At 67.7% G+C, this 12,113-nt stretch overlaps 1 protein-coding gene across 6 annotated transcripts in view; it reads left to right on the top strand.

Annotated features, from left to right (window-relative positions):
* Nucleotides 1-12,113, top strand: part of ADGRB1 (adhesion G protein-coupled receptor B1) — a 68,397-nt gene that overhangs the window by 34,640 nt on the left and 21,644 nt on the right. For 5 of the 6 annotated variants that reach the window (XM_078071926.1, XM_078071925.1, XM_078071924.1 and 2 more), the window contains 2 exons: nucleotides 4,910-5,051; nucleotides 11,104-11,207. In XM_078071926.1, the coding sequence (XP_077928052.1) occupies nucleotides 4,910-5,051; nucleotides 11,104-11,207 (246 nt within the window). The remainder of the gene's footprint in view (nucleotides 1-4,909; nucleotides 5,052-11,103; nucleotides 11,208-12,113) is intronic. The other variant, XM_078071929.1, reaches the window with a different exon arrangement.

Here is a 12,113-nt window from a genome sequence, read left to right as displayed (position 1 = left end):
GGGCTGAGCCTCCTCCCAGGGTCTCTGATGCTCCTTGGCTCCCACCCACCCTGGGCCCCGGGGAGGTGCCTCGGCGGCACTGCCTGAGCCAGGTTGGGGACCAGGCCCGCTGCTGGTGGCAGCCAGCTTGTCTTCCCTGGGCTGCTCTCGCCTGGGCCCCACGCTGGATGCTGAGTGTGAGATGGGGTGGGCCTTTGTACTGGGCGCCGGGGTCCGCAGCCTGAACGTGGCCAAAGGGGAGCCCTTGAGGGGCAGGGCGGTGAGGTCAGGTCGGGGAGGCTGCACGGGGGTCTCTCAGTGAGTGGGGCCATGGGAGGTTGGAGCAGAGGACGACATGCCTAGCACGTTTCCTGGCACTGCGGGGGGCACAGGTGGAGGCCGGGGGGCGCAGCAGGTTTGGTGGGGGTCCCGGCAGGGTAGTCCCACAGACGGGTGAGCGGCAGTCAGACTCCCGGGCCCTTATGCCAGGAGGCCCGGCGGAGCGGCTCAGGGGTCGGCTGTAGGTGTGGGGGGAGCGAGGGAGGAGGCGGCGAGGTTCCCGGGGGCTGTGGAAGTTTGGAGGGGCGGGGGGGCTGGCTGCCCAGTCTGCGCCGGTGCCCCCACTGGTGTGCTGGCAGCAAGGCGAGCGGGCTGGGCCTGGTCCTGCCCTCCCAGAGCAGAGCAGAGGGTGCGGTGGGAGAAGGACCCCAAAGATGGAGGCTGTGGGTCAGGGACGGCCTCACTGGGGGAGCCCGGGAGCCGGCTGTGGCCATGGTGGCCTCCCAGCAGGTCAGGTGGTGTGATGGGGGAGGCATGGCTCTGTCCCTGGTCTGATGGGGGAGACACGGCCCTTTTATGGGAACCCTGATCTGAGGGGCCCAGGGGCCCCCAAAACCTCCCCTCAACTCCGGCAGGGCAGGGCTCCCTTTCTAACCCCTGGGTCCCCCTGCCCTCCTGGTCCTGGGAGGGGTCGCTGCACCAGTTCCTTCTCCCGCCCTGGGCCTAGTGAGGGTCTCCTGCCCTGGACCTAGTGAGGGGAGGCGGAACAGGTGTCACTGACCCAGATTCCTCGGGCCTGGGCTCAGGGAGGTGGGGGGTTGGCTCCATGACCCAGATCTTCCAAGTTTCAGAGGCTCAGACAAGAGGCAGCAAATGGTCTCCCAGTGCTGTTGCTGCGGGCAGGAGGAGGGATGGCCTGCCTGCGCTGCGGAGATGGGGACAGGTGGCCCTGGAGCAGGAAGGATTTTAGTCAGATGTGGGAAGAACTTCCAGATGTTGGGGTATAAGAGGATGCACCCTAGAGGTTTTGCTGAAAGAAGGACTGAGGATTCCCTGGCCTTTCCCAGGTCAGGGGCTGCCTGAGAGGCCAACGAGGGTGCTCGGGTCAGGGACAGCCGTCCACCCGTCTGGCTGCAGGTCCGTCCTTGGCTGACGTCCAGCGCGGCACGGGAGGCGTGGTGAACCACCTGAGCGTCCTGCATGGACTGAGTTCTTTTCCTGGCCTGCGGGGGGGAAGGGGCGCTCGGCAGGGGCTTCTAGAGGTCACCTCTCTCTGCTGTGGGTCTCGGGTTATCCTTGCGGATCCCTTTCCGATGTGTTCTTCACAATCCAGTGGTTCAGAGGTTGTATGCCGGGAGCAGACGTCAGACAGATAAGGACGGTGCTTGTCTGCTGGCCCTGCTGCTGTCTTGCTGTGTGGCCTTGGGCAAGAGCACCCCCTCTCTGAGCCTCAGTTGCCGCATCTACACAGGGGTGCTGAGGGCTGTTGCCAAGCTTCAGGGATAAAACGCACAGGCAGCCGTTGTCACTGCGGTGTGGGAGGGAGCAACGAGAGGGTCCCGGTCCCTGTGCTGCGTGTCAGGAGCCCGAGCGTGCTTCCCTGACACCGGCCACAGCGGCCCGTGGAGCCGGGGAGACGCTGGCATCAGGGACAGCTGGGGCCGAGGGCGCCCGCACGGCAGTCCTGCAGGGTCACGACGAGCCCCCGCCCCCTCGGTGCAGGCCCAGGCACCTTCCAGAGTGACCGCCAGCGGCCGCCTCCTGGACTGCCAGCCCGACCCGCCGGTTCTCTGGACCAGGGGTGGAGGCCTTCTTGTGCCCTTTGTGGCCTGAGGCTGCAGGGCAGGCAAAGTGGGCAGCAGCCCCCCGCCATCCCCTCCTCCTCAGGAGCCCTGCGGGGCCAGCCAGCAGCCTGGGCTGGCGCTCTCCCAGGGGGTGGCCTGCAGGTCTCAGCCTGGCGCCCTGCAGACCGGCCAGCGCTGCCTGGAAAGCTGCCAGGCTGCCGGCCCCGGCCAGCTTGGCTCCCCTCAGCCCCGGCCTCAGGGTGCTGGCCCTGCCTGTCCTCCCAGGCAGGAGAGCTGGGCTCCGCATGCCCCCACCCCCACTTCGCTCAGAGGAGGGGAGCAGAGGCAGAGTCCGCGCCTGAACAGGGAGAAGCCCAGCTGTGATTTGAACCCAGGACGGGCTGGCCACGGACTCCTGCTCTTCAGAGCGGCTCCAGGGTTGATGTCCTGGACGAGCAGTCGGCTTGAGAGAGGGCTGCCCGGCTGCAGACAGGAGTGGCCTGTAGGACTCTTTCTCGGAGCGGGCGGCGTTGGGCATCTCCTGGCCTGTGCCGTGTTGGCTGGCTCAGCGTCTGGTCAGCGGCTTGCGCATGCGGGCCGGCAGCCGCATATGCGCCTCCGGGCATGAGGACAGGGTTCTCCTGGTCGGCGGGGGGGACCCAGGGCGGTGGCAGGGGCGGGGGTCGGCCAGGGCTAAGCCCTCCGGGCCCCTGTCCTGCGTGGTGCTGGGGGATGGAGGGAGAGAGTTGGGGTGTGCCAGGGCACCCTAGCGAGGCCCTGATAAACCTCTGGCCCACGGTGTGGGGAGGACCAGGCTTGACCTGGGGTACCCCTGGGAGCTCCGGGACTCTCCAGGACCCCCGCACTCCCTTTACATTCCTGCCATTGTCCTGGTCCTGGTTCTGGTTTGTGGTTAGTGCGGAGGAAGGAAGAGGAGGAGGGGTCTCTGGTGCAGCCTTACCAGGCCTTGACTTTGCTGCACCCCGTACCCCTCTGGGACTCATGGCTACTCCTGCATTTATTCTATGGAAAGCCCCTGACATGGAAGAGCTTTGAGCTCCCCAATGCTGGGCTCTTTGAGCTCAGGCCACAGTGAGAGGAATGTGCTCTCTTCTCCCTGAATTCTAGAGATAGAGCAGGCTGGCTGGAGCACGGGCGTGGGGGCACTTCCCCGGGGGCCAGAGAGCCCCGATGCGCCCTGATGCACCCCGCAGGGCCTATGGCTGGCTTCCGGGCCTTGAAACTCTACCTTGCTGCCACTGTGAACTCGGCTAGCCCCCTCAGGCCCCAGTTTTTCTCCTCCGCATAAAGGGGGCAGGTCCTTCCCTGAGGAAAGAGAATCAAAAGAGCAAGGCCCACATCCCGGCTTCTGGCCCAGCCCAGAATATATCCCTGCTCGCCAGGAGCCTGAAGCTCAGACCAGGGATTGTGTAACATCTCCAGTGCAACAGAACCGGTCTGGGGCTCTCAGATGCCTGTGGCTGGAGGTCCTAAACATTCCTGGAGATGCTCCCACACACGTGCAAGCACTGTGCTGGGTGCCTCGGGGCGTGTGCCCACTTCATCCTCCCCATTTTAGAGCTCGGGAAACTAGCGGTGAGGATAGGGAACTTCCCGAGGTGACACGGTGAGGAGGCGCCGAGGCTGGTCGTTTGCAAACCCAGGTGTTGCGCAGAGGCGACACCCCCAGGGTCTGTGGGGGGGGGGGGGGAGTGTGTGTGCGTGCACACGCACCTGCCGGGTCAGGGCTCCGGGGGGGAGAGCACCGGGCAGGGAGCAGCTCAGCCCCCAGCCTGCCAGGCACACAGAAGTGTTGGGTGAAGCAGTCCAGCTGCAGGCCCCGGAAGGCACTCTGCAGCTCCCTTGTGCTTGGACTGAGAGGCCGTGAAGCTGCAGCCTGATTCTAGGGCAGGTCCTGGGAAGACCCTTGCTGCAGAGACCTGGAATTTTCCCTTCAAGTCCTGAGAGGAGGCATGGGGTCTGAGTTATCTGGGGGACAGGGCAGGCCTTTTGCGGCCCTGGATTCACAAGACCACTCCGGGCAGTGGATCCCGAACTGCAGGGTTACCATCCGGTCCCTTCAGACCTCTCGGAGCCCCCTCCCCTCGCCCCTAGCCCACCCCCCACCCGGAGCGGCCCTCCACGGGCACCCTCTGCAGGCCCGGGCCCCAGCAGGCTGAGACAAGGCAGGCCCGGCCCAGGGCCAGGTGTGCGTGGCTGGACGCTCCTAAGTTCCTGGACCGGCGGGCTGGCCTTGCAGGGTGGGGGACTTGCATCCACGGCGACCGGTTTGCCGAGTGGAGTCCTCCAGTCCCGGTGTTGAAATGGATAAGGCGCAATCATGGGCCTCTAGACAGCGCGGAAGGCTGTTCTGTCCCCGGCCTGGGGCGGCGGACGCCAGGGGCGACCAGCCCGCGGAGGTGGAAGCGCGGGCGGGGGCGGTCCCAAGGTCACCCGCGCGCGGCGCCGGGCTCCGGGGCGGAGGCGGCCCCCCGCACCCCTCCCGGCGCGCCCCCGCCCCGCCCGCCGCCCCCGGCTCCGCTCGGCTCGGCTCCGGCGCGGGCTCCGGCTCGGGGCTCCGGCTCCGGCTCCCGCTCGGGCTCCGGCGCTGGGGGGCGCGGCGGGCGGGGCGCTCGGCGGGCGCGGGGCCAGGGCTCGGCGCCCCGCGCTCCCGCGACTCGCTCTCCCGGGGCTCGGCGGCGGCCATGGGGCGCGGGGCTCCGGGGGCCGGCGGCGGGGCGGGCGCGCGGCTGCGGGCGCAGGTGCGGGCGCGGGCCGGCGGGGGCAGGGGGCCGGGCCGCCGGCCGCCCGCCGCTCACGCCGCCCCTGTCCCCCCCCCCCCCCACCCCGTGTGTCCCGCCCCCCAGGCCCTCCTCCCCCGCCCCCCCGCAGCTCGGGCCCTGGTCGTGGCGCGGCTGCCGCACGGTGCCCCTCGACGCCCTCCGGACGCGCTGCCTCTGTGACCGGCTCTCCACCTTCGCCATCTTAGCCCAGCTCAGCGCCGACGCGGTGAGACCCCGGCCGGGACGCGCGGGGGCGACGGGCGCGGGGGGCGCGGGGGGGGGGCGCGGGGGTGGGGGCGCGGGGCGGGCGCTTCCGGCGCAGGACGGGCGCGGGAGGGGCCGGACCCACCCCTGCCCGGGTCTGTGCGCTGGCCGCCCCCCCCCCCTCCCGTGGCCTGGCGGCCGGCCGGCCAGCCTCTGGAGCGGGTGGGTGGGAGCTGGGCGGGTGGCAGTGTGGAGTTGGGGACTGGCCCCGGAGGGGCTGGGCACACCCCCCGCAGGGACCGATGGGTGAGTCTCCCCCACTCTCCTTGGGGGCTTGGGACCTTGGAGGGAACCGATCCTCAGGGGAGCCAGGCAGGCTGGGCCCAGGCTTTTGAGGACTGGGGGAGGGCTTGGCCTGGCAGAGCAGGTATACCCCCTCACTTAGTGGCTGCTGCCCTCAGCTGGGCCCTGGGCTGCCACCTTGCTGGGAGACCTTCCCCACCCTCCCCAAGTGCCCTCGAGTGGGGGTCCTGGGGTGGCTGAGGGTGCTGGATCTGGCCCAGGTCCACAGCTCTGCTGGGGAAGGCCCCATCCTCTCAGGGGCCTCCTTTTTGTTCCCGTGATTCTTGTGGGGGCTGCTGGTTTCTATGGCGATGGCATCTGGGGCCCGCTCCCCGGCTGGGGCCCTGGGTGCTGCACTGGGCCCACTGGGGCTGATGGGCTATCTCGTCCGGGGCTGAGCTCCATTCACGGGTCCCAGGAAGTCCCCCTCCCCGGCCCAGCCACTGAGCCCCCCGAGGAGGGAAAGGGGCTGGGGTCTTCACTCACTGAGACCCCGGGTCCAGGCCCAGTGGGGAAGGATCATTGAGCAGCAGATGTGGAGGGCAGACTGAGGGGGGGGGGGACACGGCTTTCCTGGGTGTTTGGGGCAGCTGGTCCCCACCCAGTGGGGGCAGCACAGCTCTCCCTTCAGGGCACCCCGGTTTTGATGTGAAAGATGGCGCCAGGCCTTTCTGAGAATGTTCTGCCCACCACCCCTTTGTCCAGTGGGACATGGGTAGGGAGGGCAGTGTTGTCAGCCAGGGCCCCCATGGGGGCAGAGCCAAACAGGACCTTAGAGGTCATTGCCTCTAAAACCTTCTATTGACAGGCAGGGAAACTGAGCCCTGGGGAGGGGAACTTGCTCCAGGTCTCGGGGCAAGTCGCCAGACTGGGGTCTGTGCTCTTGGCCCTGACTTCAGTGCGCTCTTCCTCATTCTATGTCCCTGTGACAGGGCTATTGGCGTTGTTGGTTCTGGGGGAGGGCCCTGAAGGCTGCAGCCAGGGCCATCCTGGGGGCTCCCTGGAAGAGGTGGCTTTCTGCACAGGTGGTCCTCAGTGCTAAAGCAGCAAGCTTCTCCTGCACAGGGGAGCCACCAGCGGGGCTGGGGCTTCCTGAGTCCCGGCGAGGCCAGAGCCAGCAGCCAGCCTTGGGTCCCCAGGTGGCCGCCCATGCTTCGAGTGTAAGGAGGAAGGACCGGGGGCAGGGGAGTGTTCTGGAGTGGGGTGGTGACCAGGGTTAGTGTGGCCGAGTGTGACATGCAGGCTTGTCCCTCACTCACGGTGACTCTTGCCTGGTGCTCCGTCCCTCTGAAGCTTCCTCTCCCATCAGACGGAAGTGATCGTGTGTTACTCAGGGTGGCTCTGAGGGGCGGACCGGTTGATGGGGGTCCTGCTGGGCCAGGGTCTGCAGCGTGGACGGCCTACTGCGTGCCCAGGCGGTGCCTTCCGCAGAAGGTGGCGTCCCGGTCGGGGGCTGAGCTCCAGTCACTGGGGCACGGAGGCCGGGCTTGCTGAGGGGCAGGAGGCTGATGCTGGTGAAACCAGGGGCTGAAGGCTTGGGGCCCAGGACCTCTCCCAGAAGACTGGCCTGCGCCGGGTGCCACCAGGGCTGAGCATTTGGAGGCCGCTGTGCCAGGGTGGGCAGGTCTCGGTCTGTGAGGGGTTTGAGGTTTTGTTTGGTAGGGGGGTCGGCAGCTGGAGTTGGGGGGGGCTTCTGGTGCCATCCTGACCTACCGTGTCAGCGTATGTAGAGGTGGGACCCGATCCCCGTATCCCAGAAGGGGAGCTGAGGCTGAAGGCACAGCAGTTCATGGTGGCCAGTCCCCCAGTGGCCTTGGGACCGAGGGCAGGCTGCCTGGCCACTGGGAATCTCGGTCTCCTCATCTGTAAGATGGCATAGGAGTTGGCCCTGCCTGATTCCGGGACCCCCTCCACGGGCATGGGCGTGAGCTCAGAGCCAGAGTGCCAGCAGGACCGGGGTGGGCTCCGCCTCCCACCTGGTGCGGGCCTGCCAGCCTGCCGTCAAAGCGCTCTAGCATCTCCCTCTCCTTTCCTGGCCAGCTCTGGGGCTGACCGCAGAGACACTGAGTGGGGGGGCCGAGCACGACGGTGAGATTGCTGTCGTGCAGCCTGTGAGGGGCTGGGGCTGGGGCCTGTGCGAGACCCCAGTCCTGCCCAGGAGGAGCAAGGGGTCTGCATCCCGACAGGCCTGCGGCAGCCCAGGCTAAAGGGACAGATGCTCTGGGGGCACAGCGACAGCTTGCTTCCCTCCCCGGGGGTGGTTTGGGAGGGGAGCATGAGGAGGAGGTATAGAGTGGGGCCCTGAGGGGTGAACAGGAGTTCACCAGCTGAGCTTAGTGGAGAAGAGTGGTGGTCATGCCGGGGAAGGTGAGGAAGGCAAAAAGAAGTGGGAGACAAGGTGGGGCTCAGAGGGCAGGGCAGGGGTGCGAGGCCAGTGCTGGGGAGAGCTGGAGCTGCGTCCCAAAGGCAGTGGGGAGCTGGGTGGCTGGCAGAGGATGACAGAGGATGGTAGTGGGATTGGGGTCTTGGAGGGATCCCAGCAGGAGTGAGGGCAGAGTACCCCAGCCGGCAGGTGGGGTAGTGGCAGAGGTGGGCTGAGCCTGGGGCAAGACGGGGTGCCACCTGCCTCTTCCCTGGCTGGGGTTGGACGGGCGCGGGGATTTGGGTCCGAGCAAGTGGAGAAAATGGGAATCCTGGGGACTGGAGTGGCCACAGGGGACTGGAGTCCAGAACGAAGGCCAAGAGTTGATGGTGGAGATGGGGTGCTGGGGTCACACGCCAGGAGCCAGGGAGGGCTGAGATCCCAGGCAGGGGCATGCGCCCAGGCGGCCCCCCCCCCCGGCTGCCGCCCGAGCTGCGCCTGCAGCCCCTGACCGCTGGAAGGTTGAGTAACGGCTCTGAGTCACATTGGTGAGGGGGCGACGCTGTCTGCCTCCGAGCTGCGGGGGGACTGAACTCAGGGAGGGCTGCGCAGCCCGGCGGGTGGTGGCGCCTATGCCCACGGCTGCCGCTGCAGCACAGTGTGGCCGGGATGTGCCTGAGAGCGCGTCCCCGGCCTTGCCGGGGTCGGGGCTCGGCGCGTGACTGGGGCGCGGGGCTGATCTGTGTGGGAGCTGTGAGCCGTGGGTGGTGCAGTAAGAGGACAGCAAGGCTGGTGCTGGAGGACGGAGGTCCATGTTCAGGACACATCAGATGTGTAGAGGATTTAAGAGAAGATTGAAAGCGGGGAGTTTATGGGGTAGAAACCAACGGTAACCATATGGACGATAAGAGAGAATCCCTGGGTGCGTGGGGGGCCAAGAACCCTGGTGAGTCTCCAGACAAGACGATGGGGCAGAGAGACGAGGGGCTGGTTCAGATTGAACATTCAGTGAGGGCCTCTGTGAGGTGGTGACATCTAAGCTGAAGGCAGAGCCAGCCATGTGAAGGTCAGAGGAAGAGCACTGGGCAGTGAGAGGAGCATGTGCAAAGGCCCTGGGGTGGCACCGAACTTGGCTAGGGAGCTGGTCTCCGGCAGGAGGCCGGCTGGCTTCTGCCCCCTCTCTGTGTGTGGGTTGGGGCCAGTCTCTTGCCCTGGAGGTCTCCACTCTAACCCTCCAAACAAGAGCTAGAGTTCCTTGGCACCCCTGCCCACTCATTCTGTCTCCCCTGCCTTCCCCACATCATCTAGAACCTGCGGGACCGGGGCTGTCAGGAGTGACGGATGAGCCAGGTGGAGAGGAGGAGAGAGTAGGCGGGCGTGTGGCTGCCAGGCCTAATGAGGGCAGATGGAGGCAGATGGCCGCAGAGGTCGGGGCCAGAGCCAGCCACGGAGCGGGTGCGAGCCACTTGCTCGGCCACCCGTGACTCGTGTGGCCAGCCAGCCTTCGAGGTTACCCGGCAAGTTCAAGGGTGCGCGCGGCGGCCCGGAGCCCCCGCTTCCCTGGGTCCTCCAGCTCCCTGCGTGGAAGCCCAAGTTTGTGTGGGACCTGCACCCTGGGCCGTGCCTCCAGGGCCCGCTGACTGCTTGGCTGACCTTGGCTGACTTTCTCCCTTTTCCTGGAGCCTGCCTTCCCTGTCTCCATTCGTCTCCCAGCCACTCGGGCTGTGTCTGAGCCGGGCCCAGGCCGAGGGGGCTCAGGAACGTGAGGATGCCGGGCTGCAGGGACAGGCAGTCACCCCCAGCAGGGGGACCCAGGCTGGAACCCAGCAACACCCAGAGGGGCCTGGGGGGCCGGAGGGGAAGGGCAGTCCGGGCCACGGGAACAGCATGCACATGGGTGGAGGGCACGGCATGGTTTGCGCACCGCGCTGTCGGTGGGTGGGGGCAGCAGCGCCAGGTGGACCGGGTTCAGGCTCCAACTCCAGGGGCCTGAGGGAGGCGGAAGGCGCCACCTCGGGGCGGGAATGCTGGGCCTCCCGGAGCCAGTGAGGTGGAAGAGTCTCCCTGGGCAGCCTGCGGGGTCAGCAGGGCTCGGAGAGCTGCCCTGAAGGGCTTCAGCCGGGTCAGACTCGGCGCAGGCACAGGAGTGTCCCCTTCAGGGTGGGGGAGCCCCTAGGAGGCCCCGTGCCCCCAGCACCCTCCTCCTCCCTCAAGCACGGAGGCCGCGGGCTGGGGAGGGGCTGCAGAGACCGTCGTCAGTCCCTCCGAGCGTCCTTGGCGTCCTCACACAGAGGAGCCTTGCTCCCTCCTCACCGAGTGTGGCTGTCCACCTGCCGTGTGTCCGTGTGCCCACGTGCCCTGCCCACCGTGCGGCGGCCCTCGGCGTGGACCGTGTGGGTCAGGCTGTGACACGGGGCTGAGCACGTGGAAGCACGTGGGAGCGGGGACCGGCCGGTGCTCAGACCTCCGTGGTGAGGAGCAGCCGGGCCCATCATCCAGCCCGAGGCCCCCCCCCCCCCCGAGAGGCACCAGCACATGACAGCTGGGAAGGGTGTTCTGGGTAGAGGGACCAGTCACTGCCACGGCTCTGCAGCGGTGGGAACGAGGAGGCAGCCAGTGATGGGGGGCAGGCCAGGCCCAGTGGCCTTGGGAGCATTCAGTCGGTTGGGGAGGGGGTGGACGGCAGGGGGTACTCTGAGCAGAGCAGGGGTGCGATCTCTAACGGCATTTTACAAAATTCTCCAGCCGCAGCTTGGAGAAGAGCCATGGGGGCCGGGCCCGGGTGGGGGGCAGGGGTGCAGTGCAGGGATCTGGCAGAGCAGAAGGGAGGGCGAGGGAAGAGTGGAGAACGGGGGTGCTTGGGGGGGCTGTGGGGCAGCAGGTGCTGGGCTGGGAACCGGCTCTGAGGCAGTGGAGGCCGGACCGATGCGGCTGCCACGGAGGGGCCCTTCCGGGAAGCCCTGTGGCCTGCTCTCGGCTGGTGTTCCAGAAGCACGCAGCCTGGGAGAGCTGTGCCTGATGTGGGGCTGGCCCCCCGTGACCTGTCTGTGACACGGGGAGATGGTCCCCCTCTGGAGTTAGGGGGGTCTGTGAAGTGCGGACAAAGCCTTCGTCACTAGACTTGGCAGGTGGCTACGATTATACCAGTGACGGGGGGGGTGCAGAGAGACCCCACCCCCAGCAAGAGACCAGAAGCCCCTCGCAGGGGCCAGCCCCGCCCAGCGGCACGGGGGGCACGGCGGGGGGGACGCATGGGGGGGGCCGGCGGAGGAGAGGGAAGGCTCCACCCGGCATCCACCCCCACCCCCCGCCTCAGTCTGCATGTGCCCGGCCCCCTCACTCCGCTTTCTCTCTGCTCTGGAATCCTCAGAACATGGAGAAGGTGATCGTGCCGTCGGTGACGCTCATCGTGGGCTGTGGCGTGTCGTCCCTCACCCTGCTCATGCTGATCATCATCTACGTCTCCGTGTGGAGGTGGTGCCTGAGCGCATGGGCTGGGCCGGGGTGGGGTGCCGGCCCCCCGGTGGGTCCCAGGAATGGGGTGGCCGGGGTCAAGTCTTGTCCCTTCTTCTTTGAGGGCAGCCATGGGGGGGTGGGCTGGTCCAGAGCCCCCTTCCCTGTCAGCAGCGCCATCCCCCCAATCTTCCCCTGCCCACCGCCATCACAGATGGACCGCACTGCCACCACCCCCTCCCCTCTGTCCCCCTCCCTCCCCAGCAGCCCGCCCCCCGCCCCCTGAGTGCCCCTCCCCGGAAGCTGAGTGACAATGACGGGCTGGGGCACAGGTGCAGGCCAGGGGTGGGCCGGTTGCCCTTGTGCCCCTGGCCTCCACTCCCGCCCACAGAAGGTGGCCACGCTTTCTCCTGCCCTCCAGACGCACTCCCTGGCTGATTCTGGCAGGCCCAGCACCCTGCCCTGGGGCCTCGGAGCCCCCACATTCTGTGTCCTGCCGCATGGGTGTGCAAGGCCACAGCCCGCTCTGAGCCCAGGGTCACGTCTCAGGGCAAGAACCTCTGCTCGCATCCCTGCCCCTCACTCCCCTCCCCCGGGCCACAGGGCCTCATGCCAGGACCCCTGGACTGCCTCCCCAGGCAGGGCTGGGCAAGGCAGCAGCCCCCAGCGGTCCCCAGCTCTGGGGCGAGGGACACGTATGCACAGGCGTGAGCTCGGGTGTGCGAGGGGTGTGTAGGGCGAGTGTGCCTGCAGGGCGGGTCTCACCTCCCTGCGCCCCAGAGCCCTGCTTTGAGCCCCGCTGAGCAGAGGTTTAGGACAGGGAGTCTGGGTCAAGGTCACCCAGCCCGCAGCAACATGGGCAGCAGAACTGATGTCACACCCCGAGGCCAACAAGGAGAGATCGATGTGGGGGGCGGGGGGCTTGTG

This window comes from Halichoerus grypus, chromosome 5 (genome assembly GCF_964656455.1).
Source record: "Halichoerus grypus chromosome 5, mHalGry1.hap1.1, whole genome shotgun sequence".
Taxonomy (NCBI): domain Eukaryota; kingdom Metazoa; phylum Chordata; class Mammalia; order Carnivora; family Phocidae; genus Halichoerus; species Halichoerus grypus.
This window is presented reverse-complemented; position numbering and strand designations above follow the sequence as displayed.